Source organism: Orbicella faveolata, unplaced genomic scaffold (assembly GCF_042242905.1).
Source record: "Orbicella faveolata isolate gen_17 unplaced genomic scaffold, um_ofav_v1 contig_13, whole genome shotgun sequence".
Lineage (NCBI taxonomy): Eukaryota > Metazoa > Cnidaria > Anthozoa > Scleractinia > Merulinidae > Orbicella > Orbicella faveolata.
The window spans coordinates 22,796,149-22,810,712 of NW_028301540.1; the positions used below are offsets into that span (position 1 = coordinate 22,796,149).

At 39.3% G+C, this 14,564-nt stretch overlaps 1 protein-coding gene across 1 annotated transcript; it reads right to left on the bottom strand.

Annotated features, from left to right (window-relative positions):
• Window positions 1-2,062: 2,062 nt before the first annotated feature.
• Window positions 2,063-13,756, bottom strand: LOC110067084 (SWI/SNF-related matrix-associated actin-dependent regulator of chromatin subfamily E member 1-like). The gene is made up of 13 exons (XM_020774374.2): window positions 13,382-13,756; window positions 11,449-11,498; window positions 11,187-11,255; window positions 9,381-9,458; window positions 8,841-8,942; window positions 8,258-8,287; window positions 7,755-7,830; window positions 7,004-7,068; window positions 6,524-6,572; window positions 5,942-6,052; window positions 5,772-5,833; window positions 5,171-5,272; window positions 2,063-3,447 (listed from the first exon to the last, which is right to left on the bottom strand). The coding sequence occupies exons 1-13, from the start codon at window positions 13,494-13,496 to the stop codon at window positions 3,340-3,342; spliced, it is 1,017 nt and encodes a 338-aa protein (XP_020630033.1). The 5' UTR covers window positions 13,497-13,756; the 3' UTR covers window positions 2,063-3,339.
• Between the last annotated feature and the right edge of the window lie 808 nt (window positions 13,757-14,564).

Sequence of the window (14,564 nt, forward strand, 5' to 3'; positions counted from 1 at the left end):
GGAAGCGGGAATTACAATTACGAGCGGGAGTGGGATTTAGTGTTTTTATGGGCTTGGGATGCGGGATTCACAAGGGGAACAGAGCGGGATACGGGATTTCAATTCTTACGTGACCTCATAAATTGACCAGCGCAAAAGCCGCAAGTTGGGCAGAAATGAACCTTTTGTGCGTATAGCTGTGTCAGGTTTCAAGTAATGTATAGCAACGGCTCTGTACACTGTCAAGTTCTGTCAAACGTATCCATTATCGTCTGACTACGTTAGTAGCACGAGACTGACTGTATGAGGTCTTTGAGTCCTATTGCGATCCTCTGACATGAATGACATCTGTCCATTTCCCACATCTTCGACGCTTGCGAATGTAATCTTGACCCCGTCCCCCCCCCCCCCCTCCCCCCTCCCGATCCTTTCTAGTTTTCCTAGTCTTTCGACCTTTTCTAGAGCGCTTGTCTTGTTTTGGTCAGGATGGCCACATTAGATGGCGGTGACAATGATTTACCGAAAGAAGTATGAGACATTATACATATTGCGTGGCCATATATTACGAAAAGGATGTGCGAGCGGGAATGCCTTCATTCGGAAAGAAATGTTCTGAGCCCAGACTTCAAGGAAGGTGAAGCCGCTGAAAGCTTTTTAAAAAACTATCAGGTGTGTTTACTGGCCATGTCTTGCATATGGGAATGAAAAATCTTTTTCTTTCAATGATACGTGGACAAAAGAAAACAAAACGGTAAACAGTTTACAGAAAGAAACGTTATAATCATTAATTTTGTGCTTACTCATCTGCTACCCTTTGAATCCTTTTGTGATATTTTACGCGATATCTATTCTTAAAAAGTCTCTCTGTTAATAAAATTAATTATTAATTTAACAAATTAATAATTAACGCAGAAACGTCTTTAAAAAGTAGCCGGGATCGGGATTTCCAGGCAAAAAAGGGCGGGACAGCGGGATTAACAGGAAAAAATGGGCGGGAAAACGGGATCTGAGAACCCTATTGTGGACCCTCAAATACTAGATCCCGGATGATCTCAATTGAAGGTCAAAGTTTTGCAGAAGCTTGTTGGCGATGATTTGAGGGAAATTTGCCTGAAAGACCCTGAAAATAATAGCCAGCGATCAGCCTGGTACAAAGATGACCATTTCCTGCTTATGTTGGAAGTCCTAAATCTACTGAAGTCCTTTCCTGCAATTTATATTAATCCACACGTCACTTCCAAGCGTTGACGGACAGCAACCCTCTTGGGAGGAAACCAGAGCTAGCACTTTGTTTTAAGTAAAAAAGCCTGCGAGCAGGTTCTCCGAGTGGCAATCTTTCCCCTCGAGGATAAGAATAACCTTCTAAAGGGACAAAATAATGTAGCTGTACCACAGGTTGCCCCTTTTGTATTGGTGTAGTTGTTCATTCGTCATTTTTTGAAAGTCTAAGGGGCGTAGCTAGGGGGGTTCCTGGGGTGTCCGTGACCCCCCCTCCCCCCTTTGTAATCCTTTTTAAAGTTAACAACCTACAACAGGTGGCGAAAACGACATGACAATCTAGCGAGTACCCACACTTTCACACAGTGTGGACCCCCCCTTTGAAAAATCCTGGCTACGCCCCTGAGTCTGAATCACTAACAATAACTACAGGATTGGAAGATTTATAAACTCGTGTACCTCGGCGATTTACTGTGCATTTACCTGCCAATCACACTGGTATAGGCTTTTAAAAGACTTGGGCTCGTCACGCAATCTCCGCTGCCATGAAGGAACGAGTGGTGAGTCTAAAGAGTTTGAGTTGGGCTAGTCTGCGTAGCAGGCGCAAAACAGGGGAGATGGGAGGGAGAGAGTGGGAGGGCTTCCTTCGCTCCCTTTTGGCGTTTTTCGCAGGCTACAGTGGGGGCCACAGCATTACAAGTCAGAGACGGAAAAGTTAAAAATGCATATGAATAATTTGAACGCAATCAACAAGGAACTGATACCGTGACTAACGATACCAAGAGTGTTGTGTACATCTTGTTATTCTAAGAAAATTCACTTGTTCACAAATAGGTGAACGAGAGAGAAAACAGGACAAAACAAAAACAAGATACACCATTTTAATAAATAAATGTATGTCTAGGGGCATTTCAACACAAAGAATACTGCTTCAGAATGCTTGCTATATTACAGAACCTTCTCTTGCACCCAATTCATGTTAGCTGAACAATATTTGAAACTGTTCTACACAGTAGCCCTAAATCTTTAAGTTTATTTTAATAAATAAATGTATGTCTAGGGGCATTTCAACACAAAGAATCTTTAAGTTTATAAGGTGAGATCTATTAGGTGACTTTTCATGTTTTGTTTAAAGATGTTACGTGCACCTTTAACGAAATAGTAGTACCATGAGGGAAAGCCTAAGAAGATATTTACAGAATGTTAGCCTCGAAAACTAAAGTTTTTGCCCTCTCTACCGCCACAGGACAAAAGCAAATGATGTTCCTTATAATTGGCGCCTCTTTAGACAGCGGAAATTACGCCATTCTTTCCACCCTAATAAAATGATTACTTATCGTTTTAAAGAATGTTCGCTAGAAAACTCGGCGATCTACAGTCAATTCCATTTAAAAGGATACCTGTTCATGGTAAATTCATATTATCTACTGAGGGATATCCACGTCAGCTTAAAGGTGACGTGGCAATCCCTCATTGGATATTATGAATATTCATCGTCACCAGGATACGCCACTTGTCATGTTCCTTGTTTTTGCAACACCACATAACCTTAACGATCGCAGGCTCCTTCCCCTCAAAACAATCTACTTGTACACAGAGCCCCTTCACAATTACTGCCTTTATTTATATCGTCACGTAATGCTGCTCGCGAAGTGTTACTACGTGACGTACAAGATGACAACTGTTAGCTAGAGGGGCATAGTGCTACAAAACGTTACTATGTATCTCCCTGCAAGGCACTGCATCTCCAATATATTTGAAGTGAAGTGAAGTGAAAGACTTTATTTAATGAGGGTGACCCGTGACAGTAACTTAAGTTACTGATAAACTTGGGGCCCTCAGCTTAAAATAATTATTTTAGGACCAGCTTGCTACAAAACCGTAACCCTGCGGCCAGAGTCAATCTACTTGTACACAGAACTCCTATACAATTATTTCCTTTTTTATTAGCAAAGTGTTACTAAGTGACCTTCAAAACCCACTTGTTCCCCAGAAGGGCACAGTGTTACAAAACGTTGCTTTGTATCTTCCTGCGAGGCACTGCGTCCCCAAATAGTTTACGATCAGCTAGCTACAAAACGAAGTCCGCGGCTAGAGTCAAGTCGACGTTGATTCGCTACAAAACGAAGCCTGCGACCAGAGTCAAGTGGTAGCTGATTTACTTTCTCCCGGGGAAGGTTCGCTGTCATTGCTCTTGCCTGAAACCACTTCGTTCAAATTCGTCTCGTTCTCACTTGGAGGTTCACACAACTAGTTGAAACAAGAAAATATATATTACTTGATAAAAGACGTGCGTCCCGATGACGCGCATGCGCGACTTTGAGTGACACTGGAGGGTCCACTAAAGGGTTTAATCGCACTACTCAGTACCACCCCCTCACCCCCTCCACCTGGATAATTTGTGATTTCCTTACGTGGCTGTATAATTAACGCGTCTTTGAAAAACCGATTTCCCCGCCTTTGACCCTTTTGTATGAAACCAGCCGCTTTGAAGACACCAGTTATCCCCTACGATCTTCACAGAAATAATTACAAACCGATTCAAAATATGCCGCGAAATATGTCCTCAAATGACAAATAATTTCTCGAACACCGTTACTTTCACAGTTCTCACAACATCGATAAGAAAGGAAGTCAACTGTGAGAACTGGACTGTCCGTAAAAAAGTCCTTTAAGGTGCCTCCCTAGAGTTTTAACGAACACCCTCCCTGTAGAGTGCGAGTTAGAAAAGAAACCTTAGTTAATTTCTCTTGAAGTTTTCCCTGTAGAGATTTACCAGTATAGTTACTGTTAAAATAAGGTTTATCCTTTGGTTGTCAATTTTTGGACTAAGGGCGTTACCATGGCAACATATCATCTGATGACAGGCAGATGTATTCCCATTTTGGCCTAAACTCCGCAATATTGATACTTTCCTTCGGTGAAATTTTTTCATACTTTGCCACATCATGGAAATGATATTGCCTGACATTTTGAATTAGTAAAAAGTCAAGGTTGTTCAGACGGTTTTTCCAATATTCCGTAATTTGTCATTCTTCTAAATATATTAGATTAGCTCTGACAGATTTTCACAAAAATAGCGTATTTTATAGGAATTGTGTGTGGTTACAACTGAACCAAATTCACCGAAGGAAACGCGAGAAAATTCACTGTCAGTTTTGCTTTTTGTGCTCATGTTGACGTCATAAAAATCGAAAAACACTGACGTTTTCCTTTAAGCGCGCAGATTACTTGAGCTTTCGTCCTATGCGCGCGTGCAATAGTAAATTAAAGCCAGCAGAAGAAAACATTCACTTCAAAGTTGTAACGATGATGATAATAACAATAACATAATAACAATAACAATAACAGCAACAACTAACAACAATAATAACAATAACAAAAGCAACAACAACAACAAGAACAACAACAACAACAACAACAACAATAACAATAATAATAGTAATAATAATAACAACAATACATAAATGTTTTATGGAGGCCTCCAATCAGTCTAAAACACAGAATAGTAATGAAAGACTACCTGAAAACTTAAGACTTCACCCATGGTTTAAAACTAGAATTACGATTAAAAATACTACTACGAACTAGGGTTAAAAATGGTTAAGTAAAAACTGTTTCAGTTTGTGTTTAAAATCCTTTTTGGCATAAGTTTCTTGAGCTCACGCGGCAGTGAGGTCCAACTGGCAATTGCTTTATAATGCGCTTTGTTTCTGCCCCGTTTCGTTCTTGGCTTGCTAGAACTTTGGGCATTCCCACGGATTAACCAAACCTAGATCATAGTCTCTAACCAAACCTTTAGTCTCGCGATCTTAGTGGATACAAACAGTTTTATTCTTGGTTGCTCCTTTGAGTCGTAGGGAGGTTCGAGAAGGTTAAATGAACTAAATCACCAGTTTTTTTTTGATGCTACAATATGCAAAATCCTGTTCTGTTCACAAAGCTTTACACAAGCAGAAACTAAATATTGTACCTTTTTAAGGGCGTCGTTAAACTTCTCGCTGTCGTCAATAAACTTCCGCTTTTTGCTCTCAAACTTCTCTTCAATCTGTTGCAGCTCACTTTCAAGCTTTTTCTGGCAAAAACAAAAAGAAAACAAGAAACAAAAACAAATTGAGGCAAAAAGCACTTTTAAAAGTCATCTTTTCTTCCGATTTTAAACAAAGAATTATTCGTTGATGTTGTTCTGGGTAGGAATTTAAATTGAAACCCTTTATTAAGTTACGACTTTCTGTGCACTTCCAGTTTAATTGATATAAATCTTTAACCTCGGATGGATTCGATCTCACGGCCTCCATGTAAGATAACCGTTGCTTTACCGACTGAACTAAACGAGGCCAGACAGGAGCAAGTTGTGGTAGTAATTCGTGGCAAGGTAAATTATAAGGGTACAACGAGCGGTACAATCGCATTCGCAATTGTACAATTATGATAACCTGTTCTCGGCCCTTCCCCAAATAACTGGTACGCTATATACGAGGAATAAGTGAGTAGTAAAAGTCACTGGAAATGAAAACTTTTCTTACTTCTACAAAAAAGCGAAAACGAGCAGAGCAACAGAAACGAAGAGTTACCTGATGTGCTATGAGTGACTGTACTTGGCGTTTAAGTACTCCCAAACGAGACTTCGTCACAACTAAAACACAAAACATGGGAAGGTATTAAAAATGATCTTGATCAAGGATATAGTGTGTGCACTAAATTTGCAGTAAGCGCATCTGCCCGGGGTGTTCATACATCTGACCTGTTCTGACGTCTCTAACCACCGTATCGCTGAATATTTCCGACATCAACTTGTGATTTCGATGAAACCGAGCCGCGGATATGTGCTTCACAGAGAAGGCGTCATCTTCGTCTGAAAAAACAACAATAATGATAATAAAAAAAAACATATCAAGTCGGTGCCGAGGAGATATCAGAGAAAGGTTTACAATCTAAGGCATTGGAAAGTTCTGGAAAATAACAAACAGAAAGGGAATCAAAATGTAAAAAAAAACTCCTCCCCTATCTGAAGACTCGGTCTCAAAATGCTCCGAATAAAAAAGATCATCTACATGAACATTTCTACATTTCCCGAGTTAGCAGAAACTATAAACAGTTATCATACTAACTTAAACATCCCATAAAGTACAAGGAAAGCCCTATTTTGCAATATTTGTCCCTGTGCTAAGGACATAGGGTATGTTACGTTTGAAGATTTTAGAACTTTTCTGTACGTTTTTATGACGATTCTGCTTATTGTTCTAAAGTGGCCTTATACAAATTTCCGCATATTGCGTCTCCTGCCTATTTAGAGAAGTACACATTGTGGTTATAGTATAATTACCATCATCATCATCCACTGGTTGAATGCCAAACCTTGCATCATCTAGTTTCTGTCGACAGAAATGCTCGAAAATGTCATTAAAATAGATAACATAACAAGACATTATAAAAGAGAGATGACATTCGCAACGGTGAATCCGTGCAGCAGAATCATTAGTAAGAGTGTCCAATTATCTTTGCTCAATCAGAATTACCATACCACAGTTGTCTGGTTAGGGTGTTTTCAACAAGAAATGTCATCTCCAAGATGGATACCCCCCCCCCCCCCCAGATAGTGGGATGCTTTGTAGTCCATCACTTGTCACTCCCCTCCCCTCCCCCACTGCACAAACCTCCAATTACTTGAATGATGAATGTCACCCCCAATAACTTGGTGGTTCAATCATACATGTACTTCCAGAGTAGTGAATCAGGTTCAGTTATTTGCATGGCTGACCACTCTCTGAAGTAAAATGAAGGTTACTCATGCAAAATGACTCACCCCAAAAGGCATAGAACCCATCATGGCTCTTTCCATTGCTTGCTGTTCTTGAAGAGCAGCTTGTGCTGGAAGAAAAAGAGACATTTATCTTGAAATTGTCTGTTATTCAAAACATCCATACATTTAAATTTGTTTGCACAAGGAAGAGAGAGAGAGAAATTTATAAAGAGATATTAATGTTTCTATGGTCTTCACTAAGCCTAAATAAATCAATGTAAATATCTTAAATGGCCACTCCCCCAATGGGGATTTTCAGGGCCAATGAAACCAAATGATAAAACAAATAATGCAAATGAATATAACATGGTTTAAAATCCCAACTGACAGGAGACAGACCAGTTGGCTATTAACAAGCATGGCCAAGGAGTTGAACCAGGGTCTACCAAGAAACAACTCCACAGCATAGTGGTCAAAGCAGGACTTGAACCCGCGACCTCTAGATTTCAAGTTCGGCACCCTAATCACTTGGCCATGCTGCTTGCAAGTATAGTAAAGACATCACAAACATTTCAGTGGTATACTGTACCATTTTGACATAATTTACTTTGAGGCATGAAGGTCAGATAACCAGTTGTCAGAAATGTTGAGTCACATAATTTTTTAAAATAAATAAAACAAAAGCAACTGAAGAAAAAGCAGCCATGAATTCTTTCTGATTTTTATGAATGGGTATAGTTTTAAAGTGCGTAGAGCTAGAACACAAATACACAGTGAATTAAACCAACAAAAAGCAGTAAGAAACATGATGTACCTCTTCCTTTTGCCACAATCCATGCTTGATAAGCTGGAGAGTTGTGGTAAGCTTTCATTGCCTCATTGTACTCTTGCTAAAATAAAAGAAGAGAAAATACTCATCTTACAACAATGAAAATTCCCAAGGAGAGGTGTCATCCACCGTCACCCCATTTATGTACATGCTACGATAAACCACATCACAAAACAAGTGCTAAAAGAGTTAAGAAATGCAATTAATTTTCTACCCTCCTTGGAATTAATAGAGATATGTGGTGATGTATAGAGAGTGATCTCAATGGTAAGTTTATGAAGCAGTTGAAAAGTATACAAATGTAGCCCCATCCCCCAATCCAAAAAGGGACATATAGTTCATGAATGACATGACTACACATTTTTATCAATACCAGGTAAGTAGTGCTTGCATTCAATACATCTGTTGTGTTACAGTACACAGAACTTGCAGACAAACAGTTGAAATTAATGAATTAAAATCAGCACCAACACAAAAGGAAGCCTCACCTTTTCAACTTCGTATTCATCCAAGTGTTCCTAGAAATGAGGGAAATTATTAGTGATATTAAAAGGACTCGTGTATTTTAATGTATTTTCTGTTGTACGAGGACAAGGCAGCTCCACGACCAAATGGTTAAGGATGTTGGTCTTACAGTCCAGAGTTGCAGAGTTCATAATATCTACTCCACCACTACCTAGATCTGTTCCCAGACTCACTACTCCAAAGTTCACCCCACTGTACTTGTTTACACTTTGTAAAAAGCCAACTCATTGCCTTCTGCCAGTTGGAATTTCTAGTTATGTTGTGTTCATTTGTAATATTTCTTCCTCTGTTTGACTGGAATTTCATGTATACTAGCTACATTTACAATGTTTAACAGAATGATGCACAATCAACATACATGTACCTTTCAAAGGAATCATGCCGCAACTGATAATTTTCAGTTTTTCAGCAAACTGCTAACTTTATAAAACCAGGCACAAAAGATTCTGATGTTGCTTATCAAACTACCTACTTGTACTCATTTTTGTCAGATAACAAAACCGTCACATAGAATTTGCAACAGACTGCATTGTAAATAATTAATACCTGTTTTTCTGGGTCACTGAGATCTCTCCACATTTGCCCAATGATTCTCCCAATTTCCCATAATTTTGACTCTGGATTTTGGAGCTTTACTTGATCCCACACCTACATAGAAAAAAGAATCAAAACATCCTTTAATTATTTGAAGCATTTTTGGTAGAAAGATATGGAGATTATACAACAAGGTACAACTGTAGGCAATTCTGTGCAACTGAACAATATTCAGAAAGACGCACACAACAAGTAAAAATCAAACAGTTCATAACATCCATTTTGCATATTAAGCCTTTTCAATATGCTCAACAGAAAAATTATTTAGTTCTGGTGTCTCTAAAGTTACACATGTAGCTTCCAAAAATGTTGAAACTCCTTCTACATGAGATAATGACCTGTGTCAAAATTTGGACTAACACTTTCCAAATCCTGGCTTAAAGCCTGGTACAATGAGTCTACAAGCAATATATATGTCAAACCAAAATCCCAAAATCCTTGCTACACGGTAAAAGGATACCAAAACATACTAGATTTTCAGTTTGAGCTCACCTTCCTACTAAACCTCATGTAAGGCATTAACGGTTTCTCTGGAGGCTTTGGAGGCTTTGGAATGCGAATATCAGTTGCCTGTAAATGAATGCAATTTTCAACATTACTCTGTCTACAAGTAATCTAATAACTAATAGTTGAGGGTGGAAAGGGGGGATCAGATCACGTTTCATGGAAAATAAATTGGTCTTTTCACAATTCACGGGAAATAAAATCAACATTCACGTTTCACAAAAACAAAATGGCATTTTTTTAACACAAACTTATGTAACTTATGATATTTGAAAGTTACACCCAAGCACAGCCTTGTTAGACGTCTTTATCATCTGTCAGCTTATTGTTCTGTGCATTGTTCACAGTCACGCAATATTGTTAATTACATGTACTGTCAAAAATAATAGAAGACAAGACCAGAATCACGGTTCACAACGAATTAAATACTTCTTTCTCATTTCACAGAGAATTATTTTGGAAAATCATGGTTCAGAGCTTCTAATGAAATCACAATTCACGAGAAAAAAACAAGCCATTTCACATTTCATGAAAGAAAAATTAGGCCATTCACAAATCACAAAAATACCCTTTGCCGCCCTCATAGCTATGAAACCCTGACTCAGGGATGTACCGTAGCTAAAAAAAACACTAAGCTGGCTCACTAACAGGCCCAGCCAGCCTTTCTGGACTTTGCCGCTCCAAAGTTACCTCAAGTATTGGTTTTTGTGTGAGATTTCAACCTGATTTAAGTTTGTTTCAGCCAGCGAAATCAGCCGGCAGTAGGCCCTTAGCTACATCCCAGCTGACTCCTGATCCTACATCTGGACAGAGTCAGAAACTGAGTATGGTTGTAGTGCTAGCTGGTGAATGTTTTGGGGTGGAAGGGCTTGAGGTTGTTTGATATTTCTTTAAAGGAGGTCGGCCACAGTATTTTGAGTTATTTTGGCCACATACTAAATTATCTTTAAATGGTAAGAAAATTTGAAATAACAGTTTAATAAGATAGAAAACACCAAAGAGATAATGATAAACCATAAAGGAACAAGGATGGCTAAGGATGGAGAAGATTAACACGGATTACAAACGACAAATTTGAAAAATTGAGGCTAAACTTTTCAATATGCGCAAACCGTGACGTAGCTTCTTTAAAGACCATGACAGGTCAAGAAAAGGACGAAGATAAATCATATCCTTCCCAGATCACTTTCCCTTTGTGCCAGATGTATGGTAAATGATACTTGTTTTCACTTTGGGCCCTGTCCATACTACAGCATAACATAAAGTTTCTGTTTTCTTTTGGCAAAAACACAGTCTGGTATTTCATTCCCAATATCATTTCATAGAGTTTTTGCCCTAATTCTACATTGCCACCTTGCCACAGTGAAGTGTTCCAAAAGGAATGAGTAACCATGAGGAATGAGATCAATTTTCTATCACCTGTCCTCAACAGAGCGACAGAGCAACAGTTGAATTTTCTTAGTTTGAAAAGGACTAATTTTCTTTGATTAAGTGCAAACAAAAGTCAAAAACACATTAAAACGTATGTACATTCTCAACAATTCTTTTCTCAGTAATAACAGGAATAGTTACATGTAGATAATGTTACACATTTGGTTTTATCCAGTGTACAGTAAGCATAATATTCACAATATGTAAAGTAAATATAAGCTAGTACAGGACAGAATTAAGTTGACAGAGTCTGTAGCTTTCCAAGAAAATTATGTATAGACTATAATCATCAGGCCATTAGCCACACCAAAAACGAAAAAAGGTAACAATAATGACTATTTACACTACAGCTGTACTACTGACCTGTGAAATAAGTCTCTGGGTTGCAAATCTTGGCTGCCCATAGCTCATCTGTCCCCACTGGTTTGGAGCCTGCAAGAAACCAGAATTCGCTTCAATGGCACACCATCAGATACACACCTGTACCATAAAATTTAGGGAGTAAACCTTCAGCTTATATTTGTTCAAAATACTTTTAATGTGTTCACATAGGGACAAAAAGAGCTATTTTCACAAATTGCCAGTGTCAAAATCTTTTTGATGAATCAAGGGGAAAAATACAAACCTGTCCCATCATTGCTTGAGGTCCAGGGTGATAAGGTGGACGAAATCTTGCTGCAAGGAATGAAATTCAGCAAACAAAAAAATTAACATTACAGGTGGCTACAGGAATAACTATCCCAAATTTACTTCACAATTCTTGTCCTGTACAGTTGCAGTCACTTTGTTTGACAAATAAAGAAACCTTGACTGTGCTCTGTTCTGTTGTATAGCACGCAGGAAGCGATAGAGCGCAAAAGAAGTGTACCTGGGGAAAACACGACATGTACATGTAGTTGAGCGTTTCTCCCTACTTCTTGAGTGCTCTACTGCTTCCTAACTGCTTTACAACAGAACAGAGCGCAGTCGAGGCTTCTTTATTTGTTTTATGATAAAGAATCCATTAATTTCCCCATGCATTTGGCTGAATTTTCAAACCAAACTTTATTTTCCAAACAAGTAAAAGTGGCATCAGCATGCATCTGTTCTATGATAAAGCACACTAAAATAAGCTGATCACAATCCTTGTAAGAACTGTTCAAATAATTTAATTGGCTAACGAGACAACAACCGTCAATCACAGACTGAACTTCACTGAGCTAACTTTTCGGTTTCAAGTGACAATCAAGAGAAGAACAATTGCTTCAAAATTTGCTTTTTAGTTTAATTTTTTAAAAAAGGATCTAAAGCTTTCTAGTTCAGAGGAATTTGGCTGCATTGTGACTCATGAAAACGTGCATGGATGAAAATACAAAATGCTGAGTTGTATTTGAAAGGAGCTACTGACAGTTATTCAAGCTTACTTCTTGCAGCCCCATGCAGCCACCTGCAACAAGATTGCCTGAACTAGCATCAAAGTTGGAAAGACTAGACTTCTCCCACTGGTTCTACTCCGAGAACAGGAGAAAATATCAGAGCTAGTTTTCAACTGATCACTCTCAGGTGAGATGGACAGAGATCGCTAGTACTGTAAGCAAACCAGCATTACTACACTGCCTAGGGAAACAACAACTTGAATTTTTTGACTCGCACGTGATCAGGTCGTGTACCTTGAAACCATGGTAAATTTGTTCCACTGGCATTGAGCAAATAATTATCTTTTTCACAGTTGAGTTGGGAGGTATGGCAAAACACTTTTAAATGACTAACCCCAAGGGAAATAGTGAGTTTTGTTTCCCCTCAACCCTCAATGTTCCTATTGGCTTTGCCTGGGAAAACATCGAGAGTCTCACGGAAACAACACTCACTATTTCCCTTGGGGCCAGTCCATGTCACTGGCATGAACAAATACCCACAAAAATCCTAGCAATACTAGATTCACAGAAAAACAACCTCCACCACCTCCACTTCTCTACAATGCAAAGTTATGGCTATGCAAAATCTACTAGCCCTGGGCTATCAAACATGGCTTCCTTTGCATGCGGATTGGGCAGTTACAAATGGTGAGTACTGTCAAAGCCAAGTTTCAATATCAGAAAAGATGTTTGCTTTCAACAGTTTGTGTTACACCGTTGTGTGTGAATCTGATATTGTACACATATGGTCCCGGGACATAAATTCTCCTCTACATTGTTACGTTGACCTGTATGTAATAATCACACCTTGCTCTTGAAAGGAACTCGTAACATTGTGCGACTTTTGCACGTACATTGACTGCATCGGTTTCTGAAAGACCCTATTACATGTACTTTGATTTCACAAGCTCTCTGATCTGACAAACGACCAACCTTAACCATCACCATGTACACTTCAGCAACACTTTAAAGTGGCTACCGATCGAACTCAAGCACACGCTTAAACAAAAGCAAAGCGCTATAAAATTAGGAAGACGTGCCTTCAAAGAAAAGCCTGCATATGGAAACATCAGATTTTGTGTCGACGGTCAAACCCGGAAAACAAACCGTACGAAAACAAAAGTGTTTTAAAATTTCCTACGATATATTTAAGTAAACTCTTACCAGCTTGGGCCATAGCGGCCGCTGAACCTCCTTGAAATGGCTGTGACAAAGGGCTCTGGCTAAACTGTCGGTAATCTCGGGCGACACGCGGCGTTGCTCCTAATGGTAAAGACATGTGTCTTGAGCTTTTGTTATGTCTAACGTTTCAGCGCTCTTCGCGCAGGTCAGTCTGTCACGCGGTGCGTATTAAAAAGTAATCTTCTTTCTGACAGTCTCTTTGTCTTCCTGTCTGATTCGGCTTCCACGCTGGTACTCTAGATATTAAAATAAACCTTGCTGGTGAGGATAATTGGGAAAAATTTACACAAAAACTAGACGCTAGGCGTTAAAACCGAAATCCTCGTCCGCCATATTTGTATCACATGAAGGGAAGCATGCGCCAAATTGATGAAAAAGCTCGCAGGTCAATGTCGCGGGCTCACAGATAGAACCCCGCCTTACGGTCACCTCGCAGTTCCTCGCAGTTACGACCAATTTTTTTGTCCCGATGAAACGCTCATACATCTTCTTCAAGGAAAACCGGCCAACGGCCGCATTCTGAAATTTCAACCTGTGTAATCCTTTATGATTTTACCCCATATTAGCCACTCAAACTTCTAACTATGCTCAAACCTTCAATGTTCATCTTTCCATTGTTACTATTTTACACACTGATACATTTCGAATGCTTATTAAAGAACAGTTGTTTAGAAGTGCAATTGTGATATATCTGTTAAGACGTCACTCAATTTAGATGACCGTATTAACGTGGTTTCTTTTTACAGTCGAACCTACACTAACGGCCACGTCTCCTCAAGGGCCACTGTTTTTGGTACCTGCGGACAGTCTATACATTCACTCTTATTTTAACCTCTCTACAACGATCACCTCTTCACCACGTCTACGGCCACTAAAACGCCTCCTGACTGCCAAAAATAACCTCTCAACATTGACGATACAAAACCCATTTTTTACCGTAGAAGGTGACCAAACTTGATCCGTACCACGCGACATTGATCTCTTTTGATTGTGTTAGGTATAGAGATGCTAAAATAGGAAAACAGGTCTATTATGCACTCCTACCTCCCCATAATGGACCATAATGACCAACTCTCTTCAACGGCCACATTCCCCTGTCCCCAAGGTGGCCGTTGCAGAGAAGTTCTACTGTATTAGTCTAAAATACTGTGTGGAGAGCGCATTT

What these genes read in the sequence shown, in the direction of transcription:
- LOC110067084 (XM_020774374.2), bottom strand. Translation starts at nt 13,496, where the DNA reads ATGTCTTTACCATTAGGAGCAACGCCGCGTGTCGCCCGAGATTACCGA. An exon ending in AGTCACTCATAGCACATCAG is followed by an intron (nt 5,273 to 5,771) that starts GTAACTCTTCGT and finishes TGTTTTTGCCAG; the next exon opens with AAAAAGCTTGAAAGTGAGCT. An exon ending in TTAACGACGCCCTTAAAAAG is followed by an intron (nt 3,448 to 5,170) that starts GTACAATATTTA and finishes TGTTTCAACTAG; the next exon opens with TTGTGTGAACCTCCAAGTGA.